At 44.9% G+C, this 27700-nt stretch overlaps 1 protein-coding gene across 4 annotated transcripts in view; it reads right to left on the reverse strand.

The window, feature by feature from the left end:
- The window catches only part of ITGB4 (integrin subunit beta 4), a 177898-nt gene that overhangs the window by 8167 nt on the left and 142031 nt on the right, over positions 1 to 27700 (reverse strand). The window contains exons 35-40 of one of the 4 annotated variants that reach the window (XM_078780648.1): positions 24803 to 24928; positions 24195 to 24362; positions 9164 to 9247; positions 1294 to 1479; positions 1019 to 1207; positions 723 to 884 (exon numbers count right to left, since the gene is read on the reverse strand). In XM_078780648.1, the coding sequence (XP_078636774.1) occupies positions 723 to 884; positions 1019 to 1207; positions 1294 to 1479; positions 9164 to 9247; positions 24195 to 24362; positions 24803 to 24928 (915 nt within the window). Of the gene's footprint in view, positions 1 to 722; positions 885 to 1018; positions 1208 to 1293; positions 1480 to 9163; positions 9248 to 24194; positions 24366 to 24802; positions 24929 to 27700 lie in introns of all 4 variants that reach the window. The other 3 variants (XM_078780644.1, XM_078780657.1, XM_078780662.1) reach the window with 3 other exon arrangements.

A 27700-nucleotide genomic window follows, 5' to 3' on the forward strand; every position in this document is an offset into this window, starting at 1 on the left:
ACTCAATGGCCTTGAAGTTACAGGCGTTTGAGAATTCATTTCGTTCTATAAACGGCAACTTTCATCGGATTTTCTTCCCGTTTGTTTTCAACCGAGTCTAAAACTATGTTAGCGACTGTGAAAAATGAAATGATATATCGAATTTGATTTGAAGTAAAACTGGGAGAGAGCAAGACACCACGGGCCTACAAAACAGGCCTCAAAGCTATGCGAGTTAATAAAATGGTGGATATTTGTTTATAATTATATGAAGCCACTCCCAGAATGGGTGGAGCTATGGGTGGAGCTACTCTGCAAACCGAGTAAGCCACACCCCGGACAGACACCCAACAGACAGACAGACAGAATCATCTACGGCTATTATAATATAGATTCTACGGCAGCAGGAACCCTTTAGAGTTTAGAAGGACACAGAAGGAGCAATCAAATTATATATTGTAATATTTCTCAAAGCAATAGAAATGGATGTAAAAATACATGGAATGAGCACACAAAAAAACAACAACTATAGCCACCACGACAGCACAGCAGTGGCAACAACAACTTCGTGTTATTAAAGATCTTTTTTTTCACGTCTCACTTAGTTTTACATCCTCATTGAGATTTACAGACAGGTGTGCAATATGTTTGTGAAGTAAGACATGCTGTCTTCTGATTAAACCCATCAGCGAAGCAGCGGGTACAGGCACTTAGAATGGGAGAAGTAATATTAGAATGCATACCTCCCGATTCAAGACTGACAGGCTCACAGGTGAGCGTGTAACCAACCACAGTGCCTTGAGGCTTCAATGGTTGCTCCCATCGGAGCTGCAGTGAGGAGTGTGTGAGTGCAGCAAAGACGAGAGGCCCAGGTGCATTTGGCGTGCTCAGTGTGAATGGGGACCCTAGGCTCGGCAAAAGAAAAGAAGCGCTGAATGTGATATGCTTCAAGATGACATTTGTCTGCCACAACTACTCCAGTGCAATCGATATGTACTGCTCATTCCTCAATAAAACTTCACGGGAAAAAGGCTCGTACCTGGAATTGGGATATGTGGAGTTGTTGGGTTGACTTGTGACTCAATGGTGATGACCCCTTCTCTATCAGGGCCCCAGCCGAGCTCACTCTTTGCCATTACCTGAAAAGTGTAGGCCTCATTTGGAAGCAGGTGGTCTACATTGACCGTTGTCTGATCAGGATCTGTGATCTCAATATTTTTGGAAATCCCTAAGAAAAGAATCTCTTTTAGTACAAATGGTTGAATGATATGAGTATTTCTCAATTTGCAAAAGGATGTTTTTTTTTATTCTCACCTTCAGAGATTGCATGATAGGTGACCCGGTAGCCAAAGATGTTGGCATCGCAAAAAGGTTTCTGCCAGTTTACTTTCAGTGAGGTAGGGCCCGTGGCAGAAAAAACGAGGCGGCCAGGAGCTTCAGGAATTCCCCATGGCACAGGTGATCGAATAGGACTGGTGGGCTGTGTAGTCGAACCAGCAGCTGAGGAAGGACAAAGGAAAGAGAGGAGTGCATGGGAGTTTGGGACAATGAAAAATGGAGTAAGCTAGAAACAGTGGCTCTGCAATCACAGATTGCATGAGCAAATGGTGTTTTGTATTTATCTGAGAAGCTTTGAGACAATTTTTCAACATCTTTCTCTGGAGGGCTTAATTTATGACAATAATCCAGTGTCATGTAGGAAATGAAATATCTACTTGTATAAAATCATAATAGAACAAGGATGCAAGTCCTCATCATGCACATTTCATTCCATTGATATATATATACCTAGAAAAGGCTAAAAATCTCAATCTCTCTATCTATCTCTATCTCTATCTCTATCTCTATCTCTCTCTCTCTCTCTCTCTGTAGGTGTTCTATGCACGGCCACATATTTTAAGTTACAAACTCCAAACTCAGGGTACAATAATATAACTTTGTATGGGGGGTCTATGTGGCCGTAGCCTCACCTAAAGGTGTGTGAGGGTGGGGGGAGATGTGGGGAAGGGCATAAATTATCCTTGTAAATGTGAATAGTACCGTGTAGCGCCATCTGGCGGCGGTGGCGGAGGCAATGACAATACCTTTTTTTTACCTGGGCAATGCTGAGGTTAAAGCATTCTTCATACAGGTAAATTCGTCCTCCGCCATCCACTTTCCTCCCTCTCCTCCCCCTTTCCACCTTTCCACACACCTCCCCCCCCTTCCCATCGCTGGGCAGCAACGCCGGATACTTCAGCTAATATATCTATATTATAAAACAGGAGTTTCTGTCCGTCCGTTCATCTGTCTGTCCATCCATCCATCCATCCACAAACTACTCTCTCAGTTTTGGGGCTAGCCCTGACAAACCTCCTGCAGAACTTTTTGGGGTCCCAGTGGATGTTGTAAGGTAGGTAAGAGGTTTCACAAATTCCTCGATAAAATTATGATTTTGAAATCGACTCGACACAAACCTGCCCTGAATCTGGAAGTGAGCACATGACGATAATGAGCTGGTTTGATAATATCTCAATACAATCGTCATTTAACACAGAATTTTGTTATTGTATCAATTTATGATTGGAATGACGTTTGGAATTAAGTGAATACAAGTGATTTTGAATTTTCAACCGTACGGAACTCCTCCATATCCTGATGTAACGTCAGCACGGATTTAAAAAATTTTTTTATTTCACAAGTGTTCGTGAAAGTTTTTTTTTTTTTAAATCAATGCTATTTAATTTGTGATTGGAGTTATGCTGTTTGGAATGAAAATAGAGATATTTAGTTCAAATGAATGAGGAAATGACGTGAGGGTTTCTACTTCCTAACCATGACATTCGCGGATCGCCATATGCAGATTCGCCATTGACTGGGTGTAGAACCATTCAAACGGGTATGTTTTTCATGCAAGTCCTTCACGAACCTGCTGTCCATGCTTGATGTTTGACTACAGGTGGCACAGGAATGTGGAATGTATTGGTTCCTCGGTTTAGCATTCACCGTTTCTGCAATGTTTGTTTGGCTTCAGCTCCTGACCCATGTGTAGCACAGGTACCTCGCTAGTATATAAATAACAAATATTGTATATATATATATATATATATATATACATACATATACATTAGTGCTGGGCCGATATCGGTACCGGCAATTTTTCATTCATCGGCATCGGCCGATTGGAGTTAGAGTGAGTGCCGATTACCGATTACAGTACTAGTGGGGCGGCTTAGCCCAAATATTCAAAAGAATTGTGCATTTTGTGATACAAGCACCAAATTTGGCACAAATGTACATTAATATGTTGCGAACATTTTCAGATATTGGGCCACTTGAAATTCCGTAATTTTTTTTTTCAAATTTTTTCAAATTTCGTAATTTCAAATTTTTCGGGTGACACCGTCACAATTTCGGTCTTCGAGGCCGGCCGATAGGCAAAGTGTGACCGGAAGGGACGAGGTTCTCCTGACCACGTGGCCCTCGATCTGGGAAGCGAGAGGCGTTCCATTAGTGGACGCGCCCCTCACGCCCGACTTTTGGGCGGCCCCGGCAGGCCGTTTGTTTTGACGTTCCGTGACAGGCCCCGCACCCCCACCTCCGGGCCGACCGGAAGCTTGTGCTGAGTACATCATACCTGAACAACTCAGTGAGGCAGAACACAGCAGTGCACACCAGGGTGACCCCTTCAGTGCATAAACCAATTAACCTGTCCACTGCAGGGCATATAGAAATGAAGTTATTTTCTGCATATAATAATAATATAAGTTCAGTTGTATATAACAATTTCTGTTATCACCACTACCACTACAACTACCACTACTACAAGCTTTGTCTGGAATTTTGTGGACTAACAGACAAACAGACATACAGACAAGCTGGGATCAAAACATTACCTCCTTCCACCATTGAGTGTAGAGGTAAACATCATGGAAATTATATCATGCCCTAGATTTAATTCATGCTTACCCGTGTATTTGCTTCACTGGTTCACAAGGTCTTTTGCATACATGTAATTCAGACTCTCGTCTTCATTGCTGACCACACAATGTTCGCAACATATTAATGTACATTTGTGCCAAATTTGGTGCTTGTATCACAAAATGCACAATTCTTTTGAATATTTGGGCTAAGCCGCCCCACTATATCGGCCGGCCTCGAAGACCGAAATTGTGACGGTGTCACCCGAAAAATTTGAAATTACGAAATTTGAAAAAATTTGAAAAAAAAATTACGGAATTTCAAGTGGCCCAATATCTGAAAATGTTCGCAACATATTAATGTACATTTGTGCCAAATTTGGTGCTTGTATCACAAAATGCACAACAGGTTTGCTATGCTGCTACACTAACTGTATGCAACTCAAAAACCTTGAGTATATGGATTTTATTATTACTGTTGATATGTGTTTTTCTCTCCTCCAATCTCCTCTCTCCCATTTATTAAATCTGATTACTTCAATTAACTTGTGTGGGTTGGTTCATGGTTCATCATTTGCCCAATAATCCCAGCGTTGTTAAAAAGCACGATCGTGAAAAATTGGAAAAAAAAAAACCTCAAAGGAGTTTTAATAAAATCACTGCCGGATCACTCAAGCCACCGCTCGCGCTTCCATCCTGTTTTGAAGGGCGATCCGGACAGAGTGTCAGATTCCCATTAGAGCGAGATTTATGCCTAAAACTGAAGTAAAGATCAATTCAGCTTTCCCGGTGGATGGTGTATGGTTTCTTGCTAAATCGTCGCTAAATTGGTGATCATTCGGGTGGAAGATTTGACCTAGAAGCCATCCCCGGTCGACCGCAATATTGGTTCTTCAGGATTGGGATTTATTTTTATTTTTATGTCTACAAGATCGAGGCTTGTGAAAGAGCTAATATTAATCACACAAAAAGTCAAACCGACACATAAAACACAAAATGAAGGGAGTGGTAGACAAGATGGGGAGAGAGGGGGAAGGACACAAACACAACATTTGAGAGCAGGGACATCGAGAGAACTGTGGGAGGGAGAGGGCTTGGGGGGAGGTGGGAGAGGTATAAAACATATGGACACTGCAAGGACTTCCAGGAAAGAAGTTGGAATTTCAAAAAAGTGGATCTGGGGTGAATTAGCGGGGGTAGAAAAGATCAAGGTTTTGGATGGGAGAAGATAAGAGATGGTGGTGAACAGCTGTTTTGAAGACCTGGACTGAGGAGTGGGATTGAAGGGAGTGGGGGAGTTTGTTCCAGAGGCAGGAGAAAAGGGGAATGAAAGAGTGAAGGTGAGGAGAGAGCCTAGATTTTGGCAGTTTAACCATAAGAGGGTTGCTGGCAGATCTTGTGCGACCTGTAGGAATATTTTGGGGACAGAGCACAGAGAGAGCTGGGGGAGCAAGGCCGGAGAGGAGTCGGTAGAAGACAGAAAGACCACCAACCTGCCTGCGGTGAGTGAGTGAAAGGCCCTCGGAGTTAGCTTCATCGCAGGAGAGTCCAATGATTCTGAAAGCTTTGGTTTCAACAGCGTGAAGCCGAGCTGGGTGTGAGGAAGGAACACCGGCCCAGAGGGGGAAACTGTATTCCATTGAGCTGCGGATGAAAGCCTTGTATGTGGTGAGGAGCTCAGGTGTGCCAAGGACTTCGCACGATGGAGGATGCCCAGTCGGCGACTGGCTTTGGAGGCCAGCTTGGAAATGTGGTTTTCCCAAGAAAGATCATTAGTGTAGCAGCATAGCAAACCTGTTGTGCATTTTGTGATACAAGCACCAAATTTGGTATACTAGTAGACTATCATGTTATGAAAAGATCTGGATATTGGGCCATCTCAGATTCAGAGATTTGATTTTTGCAAGATTTCGATTCGATTGGGATCGAAGAGAACACCTTCTTCGTCTTCTGTACAGTGAAGTTGCCAGCCCTGAATTCTCTGGCTACATCTGGGTGCTTCATTGGGAGTGCAACCGTGTCCCTCAGGTGAGCAGGGACCCACCTGGCATAGTGTGTGTGGTCTAAGGCATGGAACCATGGGACCAGTTCCGTCAGGGCATCAAGGTACGTCGTGAATGAAGCCTGCCGCAGAGTACGCACGTAGACCAGTACCAACATCTCTAGTTCCAGCACAGTTGCCCAGTACTGAAAGTTGGGAATGTCTTCTCCTCTCTGGTGACACCAGTCTTCGAACTCAGGCAGGTCTTCTGCATCATCAGCATATGTCATACAGTGGCGTTCATACGCACGGTGTTGCAGGATGTGCAGTGCCGCTGCAGTGATTTGATGAGCTCTTCTTGTGCGGGTGACGTGGGCAGCTCGTAGGAAGGAGTCGGCCGTCCCTGGCGTTGCAATCTCAGCTTGCAAAATCTGCAAATCTTGCAAAAATCAAATCTCTGAATCTGAGATGGCCCAATATCCAGATCTTTTCATAATATGATAGTCTACTAGTGTGCCAAATTTGGTGCTTGTATCACAAAATGCACAATTCTTTTGAATATTTGGGCTAAGCCGCCCCACTACATGGCAGATAGTGAGACCCAAAAGCTTGAGCGACAGAAATTCTTGGAGAGGATTGTTGAGAAAGTAGATGGGAGGGTTTTCCAGTCGGTCTTTCCAGAGAGACATAGTAAGAGTGTGAGATTTGTCAGGATTGAAAGACATGTTCCACTTGTTTGACCAGTCTGTGATTTTGTCCAGGTCTGCAGAGAGGGAGGAGGCTGCAGACTGCCGATCTGAGAGATGAGGAATGGAGCGGCAGAGAGTGGAGTCATCAGCAAAGAGATAGAGAGGATTTTCCAGAGAGACGGAGAGATCATTGATGAAGACCAGAAATAGCACAGGGCCCAGAACACTGCCTTGGGGAACTCCAGCCAGAACAGGAAGGGGAGATGAGAGAAATCCATTCAGGGTCACACGTTGACTACGACCAGAGAGGAAGTCCGCAAGCCATGCGTGGAGATTTCCATTGATACCATAGGAGGAGAGTTTGGTGAGCAGAGCTGGGTGCCAGACCGTATCGAAGGCACGTGATATGTCAAGGGAGACAGCTCTGATTTCCTGTTTGGCATTGAGGACCTCCATCCATTGTTGAGACAGCAGAAGCAACATGTCCAGAGTAGAATGATCTGGTCTGAATCCAAATTGATGATCGGAGATCAAGCCATTGGAGAAGAGGAAGGATTTGATATCCGAAGCAATGATGGATTCCATGACTTTGCTGATAACTGGGAGCAGGCTGATTGGTCTGTAGCTGCAAGGATCTGTTTTTGCACCTTTTTGTGTAAAGCGGTAATGTTTGCTGATTTCCAAGATGCTGGCAGATGACCTTGAGCAAAAGAGAGGGTGAAAAGAACAGAGAGAGGGTGAGATAGAGTGGCAGAGCAGGATTTTAGGGCCCGTGGGCTGATACCGTCTGGTCCAGTTGCAGAATCAGAGTCGAGGTTTGACAAAAACTTCTCCACCTTGTCAGGAGAGAAGGACACAGAGTCCAGGAGCAGTTGGGTTCGACTGGGTAAGGTGGGAACAGAGAGAGATGGGTTTGGGACACAAGATTTTGAGGCAAACACAGAGTTGAGGCATTCGGCTTTGTCACATGCAGTGTCAACTGTGTAGCCATTTGAGGTAAGGGAGGGGATAGAGGGGGAACAAACACCAGAAACGGATTTGACCAGACGCCTCCAGGATTTGGAGGAAGGAGACAGGTTTGAGAGTTCATTCTTGAGTGTGGAGAGATAGTGCTTCCTGGCACTCTTGAGGGTAGACACACACTTGTTCCGAGCTTGGTGGAAGGAACTGAGATTGCCTTCAGTTGGATTTGCCTTCCAAGAGGCAAAGGCAAGTTGTTTCAGGGCGACTGCCTCACCACAAGATTCAGATTGGGACACTGGTCTGAATCTGGCGACCATAAAAATATTGATACAGTTTTGGAAACAGATCCCGGGGAGTTGCCTGAGTTAGTTATTTTGTTAGTATGTGTGCATACATAGGTCTCTTCCCTTTGTATAGGGGATGGGGGAAAATATGTTGTGTGGATTTAGCTAGGCTTTCACCCTTTATTCAATTTCCCAACCTCCACTTAGCTTCCATCTAATTTCCCAATCTTCCGACTCTCAATCCCTGTTTTAACCCATCAATCCATCAATCCATCATCAACTCTCCCACCCTCCTTGCTCCCAAACCACCATCCACCATACCTCCCTCACCCCACAACAGTCAATACAATTCTTACTGTCAAGCATGGTGATGGCATCATCATTTCATGGGGCTGCTTTTCATCAGCAGGGACTGGCAACCTTGTTAGGATAGAAGGGACAATGGATGGTGCAAAGTACAGGGGATTCCTTGATGAAAACCTGCTTGATTCAGCCATGAATCTGAAACTGGGTAGGAGATTCACATTTCAGCAAGACAATGTTCCGAAGCACAAAGCTAAAGCCACATTGGAGTGGCTGAATAAGAAGAAAATAAATGTTCTTGTGTTGCTCCATAAAAGTCCTGACTTGGACACAATTGAACATTTATGGCGAGACTTGAAGATTGCAGTCCATTGACGATACCTATCGAAACTTGGCAGAATTCGAGCAATTTTCACATGAAGAATAGGAAAATATTTCACCATCTCACTGTAAAGCTGGTAGCGATCGACCCAAAAAGACTCACAGCAGTCATTGCTGCAAAAGGTGCTTCCACCAAGTACTGACATAAGGAGTTCAATACCTTTGCAACCAGTGAAATTTGATTTGTACATGTTTTTTGCAGGTATTCCTGACATATAACCTCCTTCAACTATAATTGTTTAGCGAGTTGAATTTATAATATTAATCGACTTGAATTTTGATGAATGCAATTTGCCCTATACCCTATGAGCAAACACAAGCATATTAAAAATGCTACGTGGCTAACGTGGTGGGGCCCGGGGGTAGGGGAAGGAGTCTGAAGGGAGAAAGAGGGTGGAGGGGTGGGGATGTTCATTAAAGGTGGAGAATTCATGCTTTAGATTACATATTTGGGTGATTTCATTATGTTTCAGTTTGAGTCTAGTGAATCATGGATAAGATCATGTCGATTAATAAGATATTGACCGACAAAGCTTGGAGACCCATTCATAGTACCCGTTCCCTTTCACATTGACATGGAATGAAGACAGCAGGTGGAGAGGAGGGTGGTGGGGATGATATCATGAGAGGTAAGATCAGAAGAGACTATATAGCAGATGTCAGAAATGAAATAGGGAGACGTACACTGCAGAGTTTGGTCCAAATATCTCAATGCCTCAGAAACTTCCTCACAGCCATATCGAGAGCCTTGGGCATCATGCTGCAGCCCTGCACAGCACAAAGTAGAAGCAAGAAGCATTTTTGTTGTTGTTGTTGTTGTTGTTGTTATTGTTGCTGTATCTAGATAATGAGGAGTGAGAGCAAAGCGATTGTTTTGAGAATTCATGCTGAAAAGCAATAGCCATGCATCAAAGCAACCAAGTCTTTTAGCGAAAGCAATCTATGGTGCGACATCTCAACTCTGGAATATACCCGCCCTTAAAACGTGCAGACATATAGTAGTTTAATGGGGTTTCCTTGCTTTCATTTTTTTGGTGGTTCATGATGCAAATAGCAAGAAATAATCTCAGTGATAATCGAATAACTACAAGAGTCAGTCATGCAGATCAGGCACCCTCATTTAGATCTCATCTTGTAAGAAAAGCTATATTTATTGTTCGCATATTGTGGTTCTCAATGTTGCGTATGGTTTTCTATAATGGGACGTGCACTATATAAGCATACGCTGCATGTTTCTTGCAACAAACTCCCTCACTCTCTTCAATCCCACTCCTCCCTCCAGGTCTTTAAAACAGCTGTTCACCACCATCTCTCATCTTCCCCCATCCAAAACCTTGATCTTTTCTACCCCCGCTAATTTCACCCCAAATCCATGTTTTTGAAAGACCAACTTCTTTCCTGGAAGTCCTTGGTGTCCTTGTGTTTAAACTTCTCCCACCCCCCCCCCCCCCTTCCCATGCCGCCTCCCCCCAAGCCCTCTCCCTCCCACACATTCCCGATGTCCCTGTTCTCAAATGTTGTGTTTATGTGCTTCCCCTTCTCTCCCCATCTTGTCTACCGCTCCCTCTTTTTATATACTTTGTTTGTTTGTCTGTTTGATTTGTTTGTGTGATAAATGTTAGCTCTTTCACGAGCCTCGATTCTGTATACAAAAACAAACAAACAAACAAAAAAAACAAATACATCGATACATCTATGCTGGAATTTGTTTTCTCAATTGAGAAATTAATATATTTGTGTATTATACTATTTTCACAACTCTAAGCTGTAAAAAAAAATTTTTACTGCCTCTTCTGCCCCCCCCCCCCCCCACCCCCCACTCCCTACCAACCTCTCCCCCAAACCCCTACCTCATGTAAGTTTATATGATGAAGTGGGGGCTGGCAGGATACATAGCCTAGACTAGAGGTATGCAGACCCACTCCTGAGCTGTCTAGACAGGGTTTGAATCGCAACCCCACGATACACTCTCATTCTGGGGTTTCACAGGCAGGGAGAGGCATCAATGTGTGTCGTCGTCCCTCGAATGGACATTAAACGGGGTGTTCTGCCTGCTAGCATTAGTTGGTGAATGCCACGGTGCCCTTCAGTAAGGGTAGGCGAGCGATCAACGGAACGCTGAACAAAATCAAATTTTTGCCTTAATCTAAAGGGAGCATAGCATCAGTAGCACAGCTATGCCAACAGCACTGCATGATGCTCATGTGCTGCCCGTACTATAGAAGATGATAATGAAGAGTGAAATGTAGATTTCTAATGAAAATAAAATGGATCTATTGCAAGAAAATCACTCTATTATGGCCTGGGTGTTTTAGACTATTATGGCTAAATATGAAGTACTGGTTGAATCATATAAGACACCCTGTGTTGTATGTAAGGAAGGGAAATGCAGGTTGAGGGTGCATGTCTCTGGTTGGTGTTTAGTATGAATCACTCCTCTGGGCAGTGAGAAAATACGGTACCTTAATACGAGCGTATTATCTATTAATTCAGCCAGTGGGTATCGCTAGGCCTTTGTTGTGAGGCACGTTTTGTGATATTCGCCATTTTAGAGACTGATATACATTATAGACCTATCTGTGATCTGGGCAGCGACAATTTTCAAATGCAAGAAATGTAGCTGTAAGGCCAGGACACGTATAGTTGGCAGTGATAGTCTTAAACATAAAAAAAAATTATTTGGGTTACCTTGTGAGTCTATTCATGATACACAGTAGTGTGAGAGATGTGGAAACAACATTGAGTGTCTGGAAAACAGGTAGTGAATATTTAAGCCATTAAGTGAGAGAGGAAGCAGACAAGGACCAAAATATGAAATTACGAAAGCTTGAAATAGCTCAAGAGGAGGCAGCAGAGGATATGAATAGGGCAGTTCATCGACTTGCATTGAGAATCTTCGAGGATAGAATCATACAATCCTCTGCAGAAGGATGACAATATCAAATTTGTGTACCTTTGCCTTCATCTTCACCCCCCTTGAGAGTTCTCAGAGGTCACTGGGATAATTGGTAACTCCCAAGTCCCAACCGCATCCAGGTCGACTCCATATAGTGAGTGGATACCAGAGATAATGTTACCATGTGGCAGGCGGTGCTTATCGCTCCCAGTAGGGTGCAGCAGCAGATGTATGGGACACCTTACTGGCAGTTCTCCACTGATGGTGTGAAGTCGCATAATGACTGATATAAAAACCGAAAGGTTTTCAGAGTCAAGTGTATGGAAGGCTCATTGCGTTGCCCTGATGAAGCCCCAACAAGGGTGAAACCAGGTCGGTAACTGTGAGTTTTGCATACACTTGTGACAGTATCTGAATTTAACATCCACAATGATGCACTGCTAGATTACCCCTCCGGAGCTTTGCAGGCAATGCGGACATGCATGGCGACGACCTCATGACGTTCGCTTATTAGGTTGGAGCACCAAAATTACAGATACTAATATATATATATATATATATATATATATATATATATATATATATATATATATATATATATATATATATATATATATATATATACACGCACACACTAGTGGGGTCACCCGTTGTAATCAAAATGTACCTCTGTTTCTTCAAAAAGTAATTTTTGATGAAGTAATTTATGAAGTTAAAAACTTTTCGCTTTACAAAGTAAAAATAGATTAAAACCAAACGTTATTAATAAATATTGTATTCCATAATTAGTTTACATTATACAGGCCTTCTCATTTAAAATGCATTTTGTTCTATAAATGTTGACTTTCATCGAATATTTCCCATCTGTGTTATTTGGGCGGTGTATGATATACCGTGCCGATCTCGACTATTTCCGGCCTGTGCATTAACTTTCATCAAATTTTCTCTCCGTTTTTTTGTAAGCGAGTCTAAAACCATCTTAGCAACTGTGAAAAATGAAATGAGATGGTGAATTAGAGTCGATATAAAGCCGTGAGGGAGTCTCAATGGACTTTATGTTACAGACCTTAGAAAATGCATTTCGTTCTATAAACGGTAACTTTAATTGAATTTCCTTTTTTGCAATTGAGTCTAAAACCATGTCAGCAATTGTGAAAAATGAAATGAGATATCGAATTAGAGTTGAAATAAAACTGTGAGAGAGAGAGAGAGAACAAGACACCGCAGGCCGAAAAAAAGAGGCTTTAAAGCTATGCGAGGAAACAAAATGGTGGTGATTTGTTTCTGAAGCCCCTCCCACACCGGGTATAGCTTCACCCCTGGACAGACAGACAGACAGGTCACAGACAGGTCACAGGCAGACAGAATCACCTACGAATAATATTATGTAGATAATTATATATATACGTAGTGTGTTCAAAAAGTATCCGACCTTTATTTTTCGTGCGTAAAAAAAAAGAAGCTAGGGAGGCGTTGATTGGTGCACGTATGTAGGCGATCCTAATGCACACGCGTGAATTTTTTCACACCTGCAGAAGCTGTCATTCGACGGCAGACCGCCGATGAGTGAGGAAATGTAAGTGAGCGCCGTCGGATTTTCGTTTTTGACAAAATGACGGAAAAACTTGAACAACGCTACTGCATCAAATTTTGTGTTTCATCAAACTTGCATCAAAACTGCAACTTGGTTTCTGGGTCGTACCCATAAACCCAGGACTCATCGCCAGTGATCACTGTGTTGAGGAAGCTGGGATCGCTGTTCACAGTCTCCAGCATGTCCTGTGCGATCTCCAAACGGAGTTGCTTCAGCTCAATCGTTAGCAGCTTTGGTACGAACTTCGCTGAGATTCTCCTGTAGCCCAAATCCTCCTTCATAATGGAATGAACGGTGTTGAATCTTGCGGATCGTTTCCACTTGGGAATCGCCAAGCTTTACACAAAATTTGATGCAGTAGCGTTGTTCAAGTTTTTCCGTCATTTTGTCAAAAACGAAAATCCGACGGCGCTCACTTACATTTCCTCACTCATCGGCGGTCTGCCGTCGAATGACAGCTTCTGCAGGTGTGAAAAAATTCATGCGTGTGCATTAGGATCGCCTACATACGTGCACCAATCAACGCCTCCCTAGCTTCTTTTTTTTTACGCATGAAAAATAAAGGTCTGATACTTTTTGAACACAGTAGTATATACTAGCTTGGCTCGGCTTGCTACGCTCACCTCACCAAGCGTGTTACTGAGGAACGGGCTTATTTTAGCTGAGGATAATGACTGTACCTGAGTTTGCTGTGTTGTCATGATTTACACCAAGCCATTACACCAATTTACACCAAGGTGAGAATTTACAATTTACAATGATTTACACCAAGGTGAGAATCATAATACAAACAATTATTTTGCACAAATGTATTTGTTGTGTTTGTGATATTACATTTTTATAGGCAATTTAGGTTGAAAATTTAGGTTGAATGTTTTTTTTTCAAGAAAGAACCCTCAGCAGGTACATAGGGGAGGGGTAGGTGCAGACTGGAAGTTTGGGACGATTACACCTCACCACCACGTAATTCAAAACACCTCACCACCAAGTAATTCAAAACACCTCACCACCAAGTAATTTAAAACACCTCACAGCCATAAAACACGTAATAAAAACACCTCACCACCACGAAATTAAAAACACCTCACAGCCATAAAACACGGAATAAAAACACCTCACAGCCACGAAAAACACCTCACCACCATGTGATTTAAAAACACCTCACCACCACGTCATTTAAAAACACCTCACCACCACGTCATTTCAAAATACCTCACCACCACGTGATTCAAAATACCTCACCATCACGTGATTCAAAACCACCACAACGTTATTAAAAACACTTCACAACCACGGAAACAAAAGTTTGAGGGAGTCGTTAAGTGACAACACAGACACTGCCCAGATGTGTAGATATACGTATAGATAAATGACTGTACCCGAGTTGCTGTTTTGTCATTGATTAAACCAATCATAATTCAAACAATTATTTTGCACAAATGTATTTGTAATATACGTGATATCACATTTTATCAACAATTGAAGTTGAAGACTTAAGTTGAAAAAAAAAATTTTTCCTGAAAAAATTCCCCCCAAAAAAAAAAAAAAAAAAATTGGAAATTTTTTCAAAAGAAATACCCTTAGGACATACCGACGGGAGAGATATGTGCATACCAGAAGTTTGGTACGATTTCATAAAAGTTTGAGAAAGTAGTTCAGTGACAAGACAAGACAAGACAAGACAACACAGACACTGCACAGACATATATATATATATATATATATATATATATATATATATATATATATATATATATATATATATATGTATATATATATATATATATATATATATATATATATATATTGTTGCGAATATGGAATTTGGCCTCCATATCCGCTTGTAAATATTCCCCTATTTCCCCAATACTCCCCAACTATCCCCAATCCCCCATTCCCTAGTCCCATTGTCTGTAAACAACACTCTGTAGAACCGACCTTCCCCTTTTTCCCCCATTAAATGTCGTGCCCAGGTCCACCGCATCTCACGTAGACAACTTTCGGACATCTTGCTAGTTATTCTTAGTCTATGTCAGTTAAGGACTCGTTTCCATTAATTCCGACTCTTCGTTGCACCAGAATGTGATTATATGGCACCAGTAGTGAGTTTAGGACCTTCCCATACCTCCTCCCATCTTCTTTCCCAAACAACAACAACAACAACTACAACTACAAACAACAACTACAACAACGGCGCTGCGCGGGGGAGTGTGCGTCCTCACACCGGCTCGGTTAGCCGCCATTGACGATGTGCTCCGACGGGGTTACCACGAAGGGGCTCCTTGTCAGCCCCTCGTCAAGGGCGGAGCCGGTAACCCCCCCCCCGCACGCACCCAATGAGAAGCAACGTGCCGATTCCATCTGGGGCGGAGCTAACGAGCCGAGGGCGTGTCACTCCCCGCCGGATATACGCGGCGACTTACCGGACGTGACGTCAGATGCGCCCCGAGCTTGAGAAGACAAGAGAGCCACCTCCGAGCGCTGAGAGACCTCCTGCATCTTTTGGGCCGCGCTATCCTGTCCCTGAGCACAAGGTGCACCTTGTGCTGGCCATCGAATACCCGCTTTCCTTGCCATCAATCCCCGTGTGAGTCAGCCTTTTGTCCCGTTTATCTGTCGTCTGTTGGGGTTAATATAAGAGTGTGTCTAAGTGCTTGTCTTTCTATGCTGTACCTCTCATCCCTGTAATCTGAACCTTCCGCACTAATATAACCTCCTCCGGGGGTCTTGAGAACCGTATCCCTGGTGTCGTGTCATTTGAATCCAGCAGTTGTGTCCTTTTCCTTCATTGATCTAGCGTAGCGCGACTAGTCAACGTTCGAGCATAATCGGGTAAACTGTGCAGACGTGGTCATACCAAACCGCTCAGTAAACTAACATCCACCACTGCGTCTGTAACAATATATATATATATATATATATATATATATATATATATATATATATATATATATATATATATATATATATATATATATACAGTGGAACCTTGACTTACGAGTTTAATTCGTTCTGTGACCGAGCTCGTAACTCAATTTGCTCGTTTCTCAAATCAAATTTCCCCATTAAAATGCATTGAAATGCTATTAATCCGTTCCAGCCCCCCAAAAACCACACCAATTTTTTTTTAAATATACAGTATATATAAAAATATCTCGCGCTTTATATTTCACCTGTATGCAGCATACAAGTTGGCAGGATGGCCTGGACTGGAGGTACGCACACTTGACTCTAAACTGTCCAGCCTGGGTTTGAATCCCGACCCAGCTATAACCTGTCATGTCGGTGTTTCACAGGCAGGGTGATTCATCAATGTGTGTACCGCTAAACTGGGCGCCCCGTTTGCGTCCCATTAGTTGTTGGATGTTAAGGATCTCACCGTGTCTTCCACAAAGAGAAGGCGAGCTATCGCCGGCACTCTGAACAAGTTGTGGCCTGGCATGCTCTTCTCCTCTGCCGTTATATACGTCCTCCTCGGCATCTTTTTCCAGAAGAGCCCTGTCTCGTCACAGTTGAAGATTTGCTGGGGGATGTATCGTTCGGCTTCTATCAGTTCGGCAAAAGTTATAATAAAATCTTCAGCTGCCTTCACATCTGCCTCACCAAGTCGACAACATGCACACCTCGCTCATGTTTTTCGACGATTGCGTGTTTTATATCCAAGCACATCATCCTCTTCTTCTTCTCAGTACTGCCCTTGGCACTCAATTACTTAGGACCCATGGTTAAAACTAAGAAATTTTCCAAAATAACCAACATGCGAAAACAAAACAGCAGCGATATACGGCAGATATGCTTGCATGGCAAGATAACCACGTGACCGGAACCCACCTGGTGGCGGCTGGCGTAAGCTCCAAAATAACCAACATGCGAAAACAAAACAGCAGCGATATACGGCAGATATGCTTGCACGGCAAGATAACCACGTGACCGGAACCCACCTGGTGGCGGCTGGCGTAAGCTCCAAAATAACCAAAATGCGAAAACAAAACAGCAGCGATATACGGCAGATATGCTTGCACGGCAAGATAACCACGTGACCGGAACCCACCTGGTGGCGGCTGGCGTAAGCTCCAAAATAACCAACATGCGAAAACAAAACAGCAGCGATATACGGCAGATATGCTTGCACGGCAAGATAACCACGTGACCGGAACCCACCTGGTGGCGGGTGGCGTAAGCTCCAAAATAACCAAAATGCGAAAACAAAACAGCAGCGATATACGGCAGAGATACTTGCACGGCAAGATAACCACGTGACCGGAACCCACCTGGTGGCGGCTGGCGTAAGCTCCAAAATAACCAAAATGCGAAAACAAAACAGCAGCGATATACGGCAGATATGCTTGCACGGCAAGATAACCACGTGACCGGAACCCACCTGGTGGCGGCTGGCGTAAGCTCCAAAATAACCAAAATGCGAAAACAAAATAGCAGCGATATACGGCAGATATGCTTGCACGGCAAGATAACCACGTGACCGGAACCCACCTGGTGGCGGCTGGCGTAAGCTCCAAAATAACCAAAATGCGAAAACAAAACAGCAGCGATATACGGCAGATATGCTTGCACGGCAAGATAACCACGTGACCGGAACCCACCTCGTGGCGGCTGGCGTAAGCTCCAAAATAACCAACATGCGAAAACAAAACAGCAGCGATATACGGCAGATATGCTTGCACGGCAAGATAACCACGTGACCGGAACCCACCTGGTGGCGGGTGGCGTAAGCTTGTAACTCAGATCTCGGCTCGCATCTCAAAGCAATAAACCGCCCGAGCGACGGCTCGTATCTCGGAAAACTCGTAAGTTGGTGCACTCGTAAGTCAAGGTTCCACTGTATATATATATTGTCGCGATCCCGTCTGTGGGATGTATCCCAGCACGGAATACGGACGTGAATGTCCGGGCTTCAAGCAGTCCACGAAGTGAACAAAGAGAACTCAATAAACACAATTGTGTTTTAATCGGCCTTCTAGGGGTAAGGCACGATTATTTATTGGCTCGATCACAAAAACCATGAAAGGTAACAAAATGGAATACACTGCATAAGCCTGCAGGAACTGTCGGCAACAGACGCTCCAACAGGACGCAGGTAAGATCACTCGCGGCTCCAATCGACGAGCTCCGGGACTCGGAGGATACCAGGATGGAATACCGCACAAGGCCGGCAGGAACGGTCGGCCAGTAGCTCCAACACGAAGCCGGGAATCACTCGTTCTCTTCTGGAGTTACTCGCTCGTAAAATACAGAACGGTAATCGACCAGCCCAACTCGGCTGTCGTGAGGCTTCAAGGAAAGCCCTTTTTGATATTTCCCACTCGGAGCCTTCGAGCCGTGTCCGTCGCATAAGATGGCGACCGCGCTCCTTGACCCTCCACCAATCACGTGAGGCTCCAAGGAGGCCATGTCACGCGGTGGGCGGGGCACCAAATCTGGGTGAGAACAGGTGGTTTCACCGGTGGTTTCTCACAGTCCTCCCCCCCTAAGTAAAAACCCCGTCGAATAGACGGCGTTTTTAAAACCAGTATTTGTAGTAGGTGCAAATCACATGGCAAGATGATGGCGGTAATCGCTAACAGGCAATTAACGCAATGAACAATTATTAACACTTATTAACAACAATAACGCAACAACGCAACAATACAACGCAACGCAATAGCGCAACAATAACGCAATTATTAACGCACAGGCAATTAACAGGCATTAACAGGTTAACAATGAACCAGTTTGGTTTTTTTTTTTTTTTTTTTCACACAAATTTTAACACCATACACCACATTAATATCTACCCTACAAGAGTTACACTTCACACAAAGCACAATAGAGAGGCAAGGGGGCCAAACTCAAGTTGGGGGAAGCGTTGACAGGAAGGAAACGGGCCGAGACCTAGAGCGGCGGGTACTCCTCCGGTGTCGAGAACAACAGTCATATGCGTAATGACCCCTTTCACCGCACTGGTAACATCGATCGTTCGGGTCGAAAGGCCTGCGGACCAAAGGGCGTCTGAAACGAGGCCGCCGCGACATGCCATTCGACATCTCGACGCACACACGCGATCCGCAAATTAACCTTCCATCAAGGGCTCTGACCGAATCTTCAGCATCTCGTGGCTCTTCAAACTCAACAACTGCAAATCCAGGTGGGTTTCGAGCAACCCATACGTTGCGGAGTGGTCCGTAATGTTCGAAGACCCTCCCTAGCTCGGCTTTCGCTGCTCCATTGCCCAGGTTTCCCACATATACCTTAGCATTAGCGTTCCTGCTGAATCGCGACATGGCGGGAGCGGTCCCTGAGGAGCACGGCACCTGAGGGTGGCTTGACGGGAGGCTCGGGTGGACTTCAGCTGACGCAACGTCACCGTCGGGAACTGGAGTCGAGGCGCTAGGCTCCTCGGGCCAGAGTGAAGATATGTCTGACTCCGCCACTCTCTCCGCCTGTTTACTCTGGGATCTAGTGACCCCCCCACAGGTCAGAGTCAATGACTCCTCCCTGGCCATGGCATCATTGCCAATCAGCAAGGAGACCCCGGGTATCGGGTAGTAGGGTACCACCACACAGGTCACTGGACCCTTAAAAATGTCACTCCGGACCTCGAGGAGGGCAAGGGGATACCGGCCAAGAACCCGGTCAATGCCCCGAAGGAGGGTATACTCGCCGGTATAACGCATCTGAGAGGCCGGAACTACCCCCGCCCGGAGAACACACCGTGTCGCCCCAGTATCCCGAAGGTATTGGGCCTCAAACTTCAGCATCGAATCAGGGCCACCCACTAAGGCTGTCCCTGAATAATCCTGGTACAGTGGATGAATGGAATTAGCCTCGGTGGCAGTGACCTCAGTCACCGATGCCACCGTCGTGTGCGAGGGCCCGGCGAATGAGCTCCACTGATCTCCCTCCGACTTAACAGGAGGGTTGCCTCGGTAGGCCGGACTAGCGGGATTAGAGAAGCAGCGGTTTTCACCGTGCCCCACGCGTTTGCAGAAATCGCACCAGGGCCCTGCCCTGGTCTGCGGCTCGCGACCGCCACCAGTGGAGGGCATCGGAGAACCCCTCCCCTCGATCCAGCCGCCGGGCAGACGGGGGGCGGTCTCGATCGCAGACTCCTCCGTCTTACGACGCGACTGCGTGACTTGCAGCATTTTGCACGCCAAAACATGTTTATCAATAAGGTTGACGCAGTCTGCCAAGGAAACAGTGTCTTTGTCGACAAGAAACAATGCTAAGTCAGGCGGAAGCTGTTGATCGATACGGTAACGCACCAGGAGTTCCGCAACCGCTTGAGGTAACTCAACCTTGCTCCCCTTGAACCATCTCTGCAGCTGTTCCAACAAGGCCCGCGAATGTTCCTCATAGGTTTGACTGGACTCACGAGTCCAGCTGAAAAAATTTCTCCTATAAATACATGCGGACACCGCATAGGCGTTCAAAATCTCGGCCTTCAATGCCCTGTATTTGTTTGCCTCCTCGGTTGCCATCCTCGCATATACCTCCCTCGCCTTCTCAGATAGATGGCTCACAAGATGGCCGACCCACAAGCTCTCATCAATGCCACCGGCAGCCAACAACTTCTCCGCCATCTCCAGATACGCTTCTGGCTTCGTGTCTCCCGTCCAGTCCGGCAAACGAACATGAACAGTTTCCGGGACTCTTGCAGCAGACCCCTCTGCCCGCAGTCGTTCAGTCAACATTCGCAACTCATGCTCTCTGACGCGTTCAGCTTCTGCTGCCGCATGCTCTCTCTCTGCTGCTGCCGCATGCTTTCTCTCTGCTGCCGCATGCTCTCTCTCTGCTGCTGCATGCTCTCTCTCTGCTGCTGCACGCTCTCCCTCTGCTGCCGCAGCACGCTCTGCCTCTACCCTGTCATTCTCCCTGTTATACATGTCAAGTTGTTGAACCGGAGTCAGCCCGGTCCAGAAGGGCGAACGCATGCATTTAGTCATGATGGGATCGCTTCCTAACATCTCGGGTTGAGTGACCGGGTCAAGGCTGCTTGCGTCGCTCACCTCGCCACCCACGTGACTGTCAACATGATCAGGTTGAACTCTCACTTCCCTGGTCGACATAGCTTGGCTACGAGTTATCATACGACCAGGCACAAAACACAACGCTCAAACACAACGCTCAAACACAACGCTCTGTTGGGGAAATACGACACGAACTACGCAATATCACCCGCACATCAAATTGCCAATGAGAAAAATACCACGTACAAATACTCACGTTTTTTTTTTTTGTCGGTTGTTTGGAGGGATCCGAGGCTATTCACTTATTCTTTGTCGGTTGTTTGGAGGGATCCGAGGCTATTCACTTCTCTGCCCAAGACAGCGTCCTACGGCGAGAAAGTTCCTCCAAGACGGCGTCCGCTGGTGAGAAGGCGATGAACAGATGCCAGAAGATGTCGTCCACTGCAGAATTCCCGTCTCAATCGAATGGCTCTTACTTGAATGATCCTAGGACGAGCAACCCATTTGTCGCGATCCCGTCTGTGGGATGTATCCCAGCACGGAATACGGACGTGAATGTCCGGGCTTCAAGCAGTCCACGAAGTGAACAAAGAGAACTCAATAAACACAATTGTGTTTTAATCGGCCTTCTAGGGGTAAGGCACGATTATTTATTGGCTCGATCACAAAAACCATGAAAGGTAACAAAATGGAATACACTGCACAAGCCTGCAGGAACTGTCGGCAACAGACGCTCCAACAGGACGCAGGTAAGATCACTCGCGGCTCCAATCGACGAGCTCCGGGACTCGGAGGATACCAGGATGGAATACCGCACAAGGCCGGCAGGAACGGTCGGCCAGTAGCTCCAACACGAAGCCGGGAATCACTCGTTCTCTTCTGGAGTTACTCGCTCGTAAAATACAGAACGGTAATCGACCAGCCCAACTCGGCTGTCGTGAGGCTTCAAGGAAAGCCCTTTTTGATATTTCCCACTCGGAGCCTTCGAGCCGTGTCCGTCGCATAAGATGGCGACCGCGCTCCTTGACCCTCCACCAATCACGTGAGGCTCCAAGGAGGCCACGTCACGTTGGTGCACTCGTAAGTCAAGGTTCCACTGTATATATATATATATATATATATATATATATATATATATATATATATATATATATATATATATATATATATATATATATATATATATATACATATATATATATATATACTGTATATATATATACATACATACATACACTGTATACACTAAATGGCCAAAAGTATGTGGACACCCTTATAATTAGTGGATTCGGCTGTTTCAGCCCCACCCATTTCTGACAGATATATATAATCAAGCACACAGTCATGCAATCTCCATAAACAAACATTAGAGTAGAATGGGCCATACTGAAGAGCTCAGTGACTTTCAACGTGGCAACGTCATCGGATGCCACCTTTCCAACAAGTCAGTTCGTCAAATTTCTGCCCTGTTAAAGCTGCCCTAGTCAACTGTAAGTGCTGTTATTGTGAAGTGGAAAGCTCAAGGAGCAACAACAGCTCAGCCGCGAAGTGGTAGGCCACACAATCTCACAGAATGGGACCGCGGAGTGCTGAAGTGCGTAGCACATAAAAGTCGTCTGTCCTCGGTTGCTACACTCACTACCGAGTTCCTAACTTCCTCTAGAAGCAACGTCAGCACAACAACTGTTCTTCGGGAGCTTCATGAAATGGGGTTCCATGACCAAGCAGCTGCACACAAGTCTAAGATCACCATGCGCAATGCCAAGCGTCAGCTGGAGTGGTGTAAAGCTCGCCGCCATTGGATTCTGGAGCAGTGGAAACTCGTTCTCTGGAGTGATGAATCACACTTTACCATCTGGCAGTCCGACAGATGAATCTGGGTTTAACGGATGCCAGGAGAACGCTACCTGCCCGAATGCATAGTGCCAACTGTAAAGTTTGGTGGATTAAGAATAATGGTCTGGGATGGTTTTTCATGATTCGGGCTAGGCCCCTTCGTTTCCAGTGAAGGAAAATCTTAACGCTACAGCATACAATGACATTCTAGACGATTGTGTGCTTACAACTTTGTGGCAACAATTTGGGGAAGGCCCTTTCCTGTTTCAGCATGACAATGCCCCGTGCACAAAGTGAAGTCCATACAGAAATGGTTTGTCGAGATCGGTGTGGAAGAACTTGACTGGCCTTCACAGAGTCCTGACCTCAACCCCATCAAACACCTTTGGGATGAATTGGAACGCTGTCTGCGAGCCAGGCCTAATCACCCAACATCAGTGCCTGACCTCACTAATGCTCTTCTGGCTGAATGGAAGCAAATCCCTGCAGTAATGTCCAACATCTAGTGGAAAGCCTTCCCAGAAGAGTGGAGGCTGTTATAGCAGCAACGGGACCAACTCCATATTAATGCGCATGATTTTGGAATGAGATGTTCGACGAGCACATACGGGTGTGATGTTCGGGTTTCCACATACTTTTGGCCAGGTAGTGTATACATACAGTATATATGTGTGTATATATATATACAGACATACATATATATATAATCATGAAATCATGTGCAGCTGTGCAGCCGATGCAATGCCCTCTGCTGGTTTTGGCAAGAATTTTGGAATTTGGCTATGGTGCCGGGGAATAATCACCTACCCTTTGCAAAGTACACAGTGGGATTTTTAACGTCCACCGACTAATACCAGCAGACAAGACGCCAGTTTAACGTCCATCAGAGAGACAGCATCCACGATGATGAATCACCCTGCCCGTGAAACACTGGGATGACTGTTTATAGCTGGGTTGGGATTCAAACCCAGACTAGATAGCTTAGAGGTTATTGTACGTATCTCTCGGCCATCCTGCCAGCCGTATATTGACAATGTACAATTAATTTATCTAAAATAAAAGGTAAGCTTGTTTCTGGTGAGTTTTACAACGTGAAAGTCGGGATGTGAAACTTGGGAAAAGTAGGACCAGAGAGTCAAGCTTAATAGTCTTTCATCAATCAAAGAAGCTGAGTTCTACTATCACAGCTCGACTGCATGTGAATCACGCATCATTAAAAAACAAATCAAGCAGCAAATCAATCAATTGATTTGTTTGAGAAAATCTGGCCTGTGATTTCAGAACTCATTATATCAGTAAAGGAGCAACTAAAAAGAAAATCATGCCACATGACTGGTGGGACACAAATCAGCAGGTAATCACACTCCAGATCCCCATTTATTGGAAGCCAATTGACTGTGGTAGACGTCACACTTGTAGTACCACTGATATCATCATAGCAAAGGAGATCTGAGCCGTGGCTGTTAAGAGTTGGAGGCTGCCATTTGAAGTTCACGGCTGGATTCATGATGGCATCATTTTCTTTACCCGATGGTGAGGTATTCAACGTGTTGATCAACATCACATCGGCCTTCTGAATATGCACCTTTTCTGCTGTGGGAAGATTCTGTCATGCATGCCTACAGCAATGTTCCACTCCAGACCCTTGCAGTTTTGGGTTAAAACATTAGATAGATTTTGGTTTCACACAAGGGGAGTTTGATGGTAAGATAGGAACTCCAAGGAATTTGTGTCTTTTAAAAAAATGGTTAAGTATATATTTGAAAAAAATCTTAAAAGGTTTGCAGTGTCTATTTGAGCACCTTCATGATCTTAAATTATTCGTCATAGAAATTCTAGGCATTATAATACAAACATACATGTGATACTGCACAACACAGGTTCGCATTAAGCCAGACCTGAAGGGGGCCATCTTACTTTGCTTTCCCCTTCTTACTTTTTCAATGACTTTTCCTACTATATGATCTCACGCACTTTCGGAACGTTTTTCACAAAATTCTGGAGAGATAAGCACATGTTGTGGTTCTTACCCATTCCGGAGTAGAGATAATCTGTGCTGCCTAACTGTGCCATCGTCTGTGTCATAGTGCGAGACACATTGGTGGTGATCTTTGTATCACCCCGCCTTGTCATGCTGCTGCTGTCAAGCAAGTTGCCTGCACAAAAGAATAGCACATGGGGGGTGGGGGGGGGGCAAATGATGAGTGAGAAAGGTACAATAAAATCAATCCACTACTTCAGCAATTTTAATAGGTGTTAGTAGAAAAGTACATCAACTCAGTGTGTCATTGTTAAAACTAGCGTGACTCGGCGTAATCTGCGCGCCTCACCACACGTCGTTTCAGAGGGGTAGGCATCTTTGACCATTTCGGTGTCTTTTGGGTCTTCAGGGTATTTTTGATCCTCTGGGCCTTTAAAGGTATTTTGGGTCTTTGGGGTGTTTTGGGTCTTCAGGGTCTTTGGTGTCTTCAGAGGCTTTGGGGTCTTCAGGGGCTTTTGGGTCTTTTGGTTCTTCTTGGTATTTAAGGGTATTTGGGTCTTTTGGGTCTTCGGGGTATTTTTGGTATTTGGGGTCTTTTTGGTCTTCAGGGTCTTTGGAGTTTTTTGGGTATTTGGGGTCTTCGGGGTGTTTTGGGTATTCGGGGTCTTCGGGGTGTTTTGGGTATTCAGGGTCTTCGGGGTGTTTTGGGTATTCGGCGTCTTTGGGGTGTTTTGGATATTCGGGGTCTTTTTGAGCCTCAGGGCCTTGAAGGGTATTTTGGGTCTTTGGGGTGTTTTGGGTCTTCAGGGGTCTTCAGGTGTCTTTGGGGTCTTGATGGTCTGAAGGGTCTTGGGGGATTTAAAGGGTCATCAAAGGTCTGAGCAGTCTCAGCAGTCTTAACGCAATTAAGAGGGTTAAATAAGAGGGTGGTAATTTTATTTGAAGAAGAAGAAGAAGACGTTTTCATCGCATATAAACATACATAACCATATACGTTTGCTCTATTATAATAAGATATATAAATGTGAAGATTCAGAAAAGTCAGAGTATTGTTTCAAAGCAAGTAAGGCCTAATGCCTGCTTTTCAGTTTAAAGTGTCCTCAGGTTAACATGTCATCAAGTGTGGTTTATAGGAATTTAAGGCACTACCTTAAGAGACACTGTAGAGTTTCCAGCTTTTGAATATTTTTGAATTACACATTGGATCTCCATTATCACATACATACATTGTGATTTGCTCTTAGAAGGAAGAAACTTTGAATCTAGCAAGAATGTTGTACAAATAGCTGAAATCCATGAAATATAAAATCTTTCCTTTCAGGGCAGATTGATTGAAAATCAATGCCAACTTGCCTGATATGTACAAGTGTTAATACTTGCATATTTTGTAAATTAGAGAAAAATCTGTCAAATTTACAATATGCCCTATTCCCTCTTTCCCTTTCTCCTTATTCCCCGTTTCCCTTTCTCCTTATTCCCCGTTTCCGTTTCTCCTTATTCCCCATTTCCCTTCTCTCCTTTCCCTCTCCTTTTACTTTTTCTCTTCCCCTATTTCTTTCCTTCATGCGTCGTCCTATCCACCTACCCCTTCCACCTCGCTCAATCCCTCTGCCTCCTATTCCTATCAACTTTCCAAGTTTCATTTTGCATATTTTGGGGGGAATCTTGTCTTTTTATGGCATAGCTCATAGGGCAAAGCTGTCTAGAACAGTGTTTGTCTGTCAGTATGTATGTATGTACGAGTATGTACGTATATATGTATGTATTGTCCTGTCCGGAGGTAGTTAAGACCAGCCTTGGACGAATAGTCGAAACAGTTTTTACTCCCAAGGCAAGCATCTGAATATATGGCGGTTATTTTACACACGCAAGATGGAAAGGATGCGAGATGTCTGGCTGAACGATAACCAAGGGTTTATTCCTGAACCCATGAACAAAGAAACATGACAGTAAATTCAACAACAGGGATTTAATGAAAATAAATCGAGGAATAAAAATGAAAGGTGAGGTACACTAAAATTCTCAATTGTGAGATGTCTCCACACACTGATTCACACCACACAACAGGGGAAACATAAAATAAAATAAAATGTTATTTTTAGTGCACATAGCTCGTGCAACGAGTTCTTTTGGTGAGGTCGGCAGTGCAAGGTGACGATGGCCGACGAAAGGCCTGTGCGTCGAAGCGCCCCAAAATGGCGACGATGCTGTGTGTCAAAAATGCCCAAGCGTGAAGCAAGTAGCCAAGACAGCCTCCTTTCGATTCCGTAGCCTGGCAAACACAACGCGTCCCCAGCTCCCACCACAAGCCCGGCAGTCATCAAAACCTCCTCACACCGGCACTGCAAGAGTTGCACAAGCTCTCCTCAAAAGCGCACCAACACAACCAAAATGGCCAGCGTCTCGTCCGATCTCAGAGTCCGTGACCAACCAATATACAGCATTCTTCTTTTCTCTGGTCAGCCAATCAGGCCGTTTCCCTCTCAGCTCGCCCGCCCACTTCTTGGTCCAATCACGTCGCTCAGAGCGTGGCCTGCAGGCTTTCTTGACCGCCGCCCTTATTCTCCGCCTCCCGTGGGCGGGGCTTTCGCCTATTACGTCCATTAGGGGTGGACGTAGTGTCCGGGAACCTGTTTGCTTTCAGTGAAGGTTGTTATGGTTTAACGGCGGCTTTCATGGCCGGCCTTGTCAGCAAAAACGTAAAGGGAAAGATTACAGAGGGAAAGCACGCACTGGGGAAAATTATCCTTAATCCCTGCCACTAAATAGCACTGCTTCACCCCCCGTCTGAAGAACATTTAAACAACCTTAAGTTACAGTTTCCCTTCTTAAGTACATCAAGATATCTCCTACGTGTCCACGGTCCATGCTACACTTATACAGTGCTACCTTTCCTACGGTATTCTTTCACCTACTCCCCCACCCCACAAACGTAACAGTATGTATG

This window comes from Myxine glutinosa, chromosome 1 (genome assembly GCF_964187855.1).
Source record: "Myxine glutinosa chromosome 1, kmMyxGlut1.1, whole genome shotgun sequence".
In the NCBI taxonomy this organism is placed as follows: Eukaryota; Metazoa; Chordata; class Myxini; order Myxiniformes; family Myxinidae; genus Myxine; species Myxine glutinosa.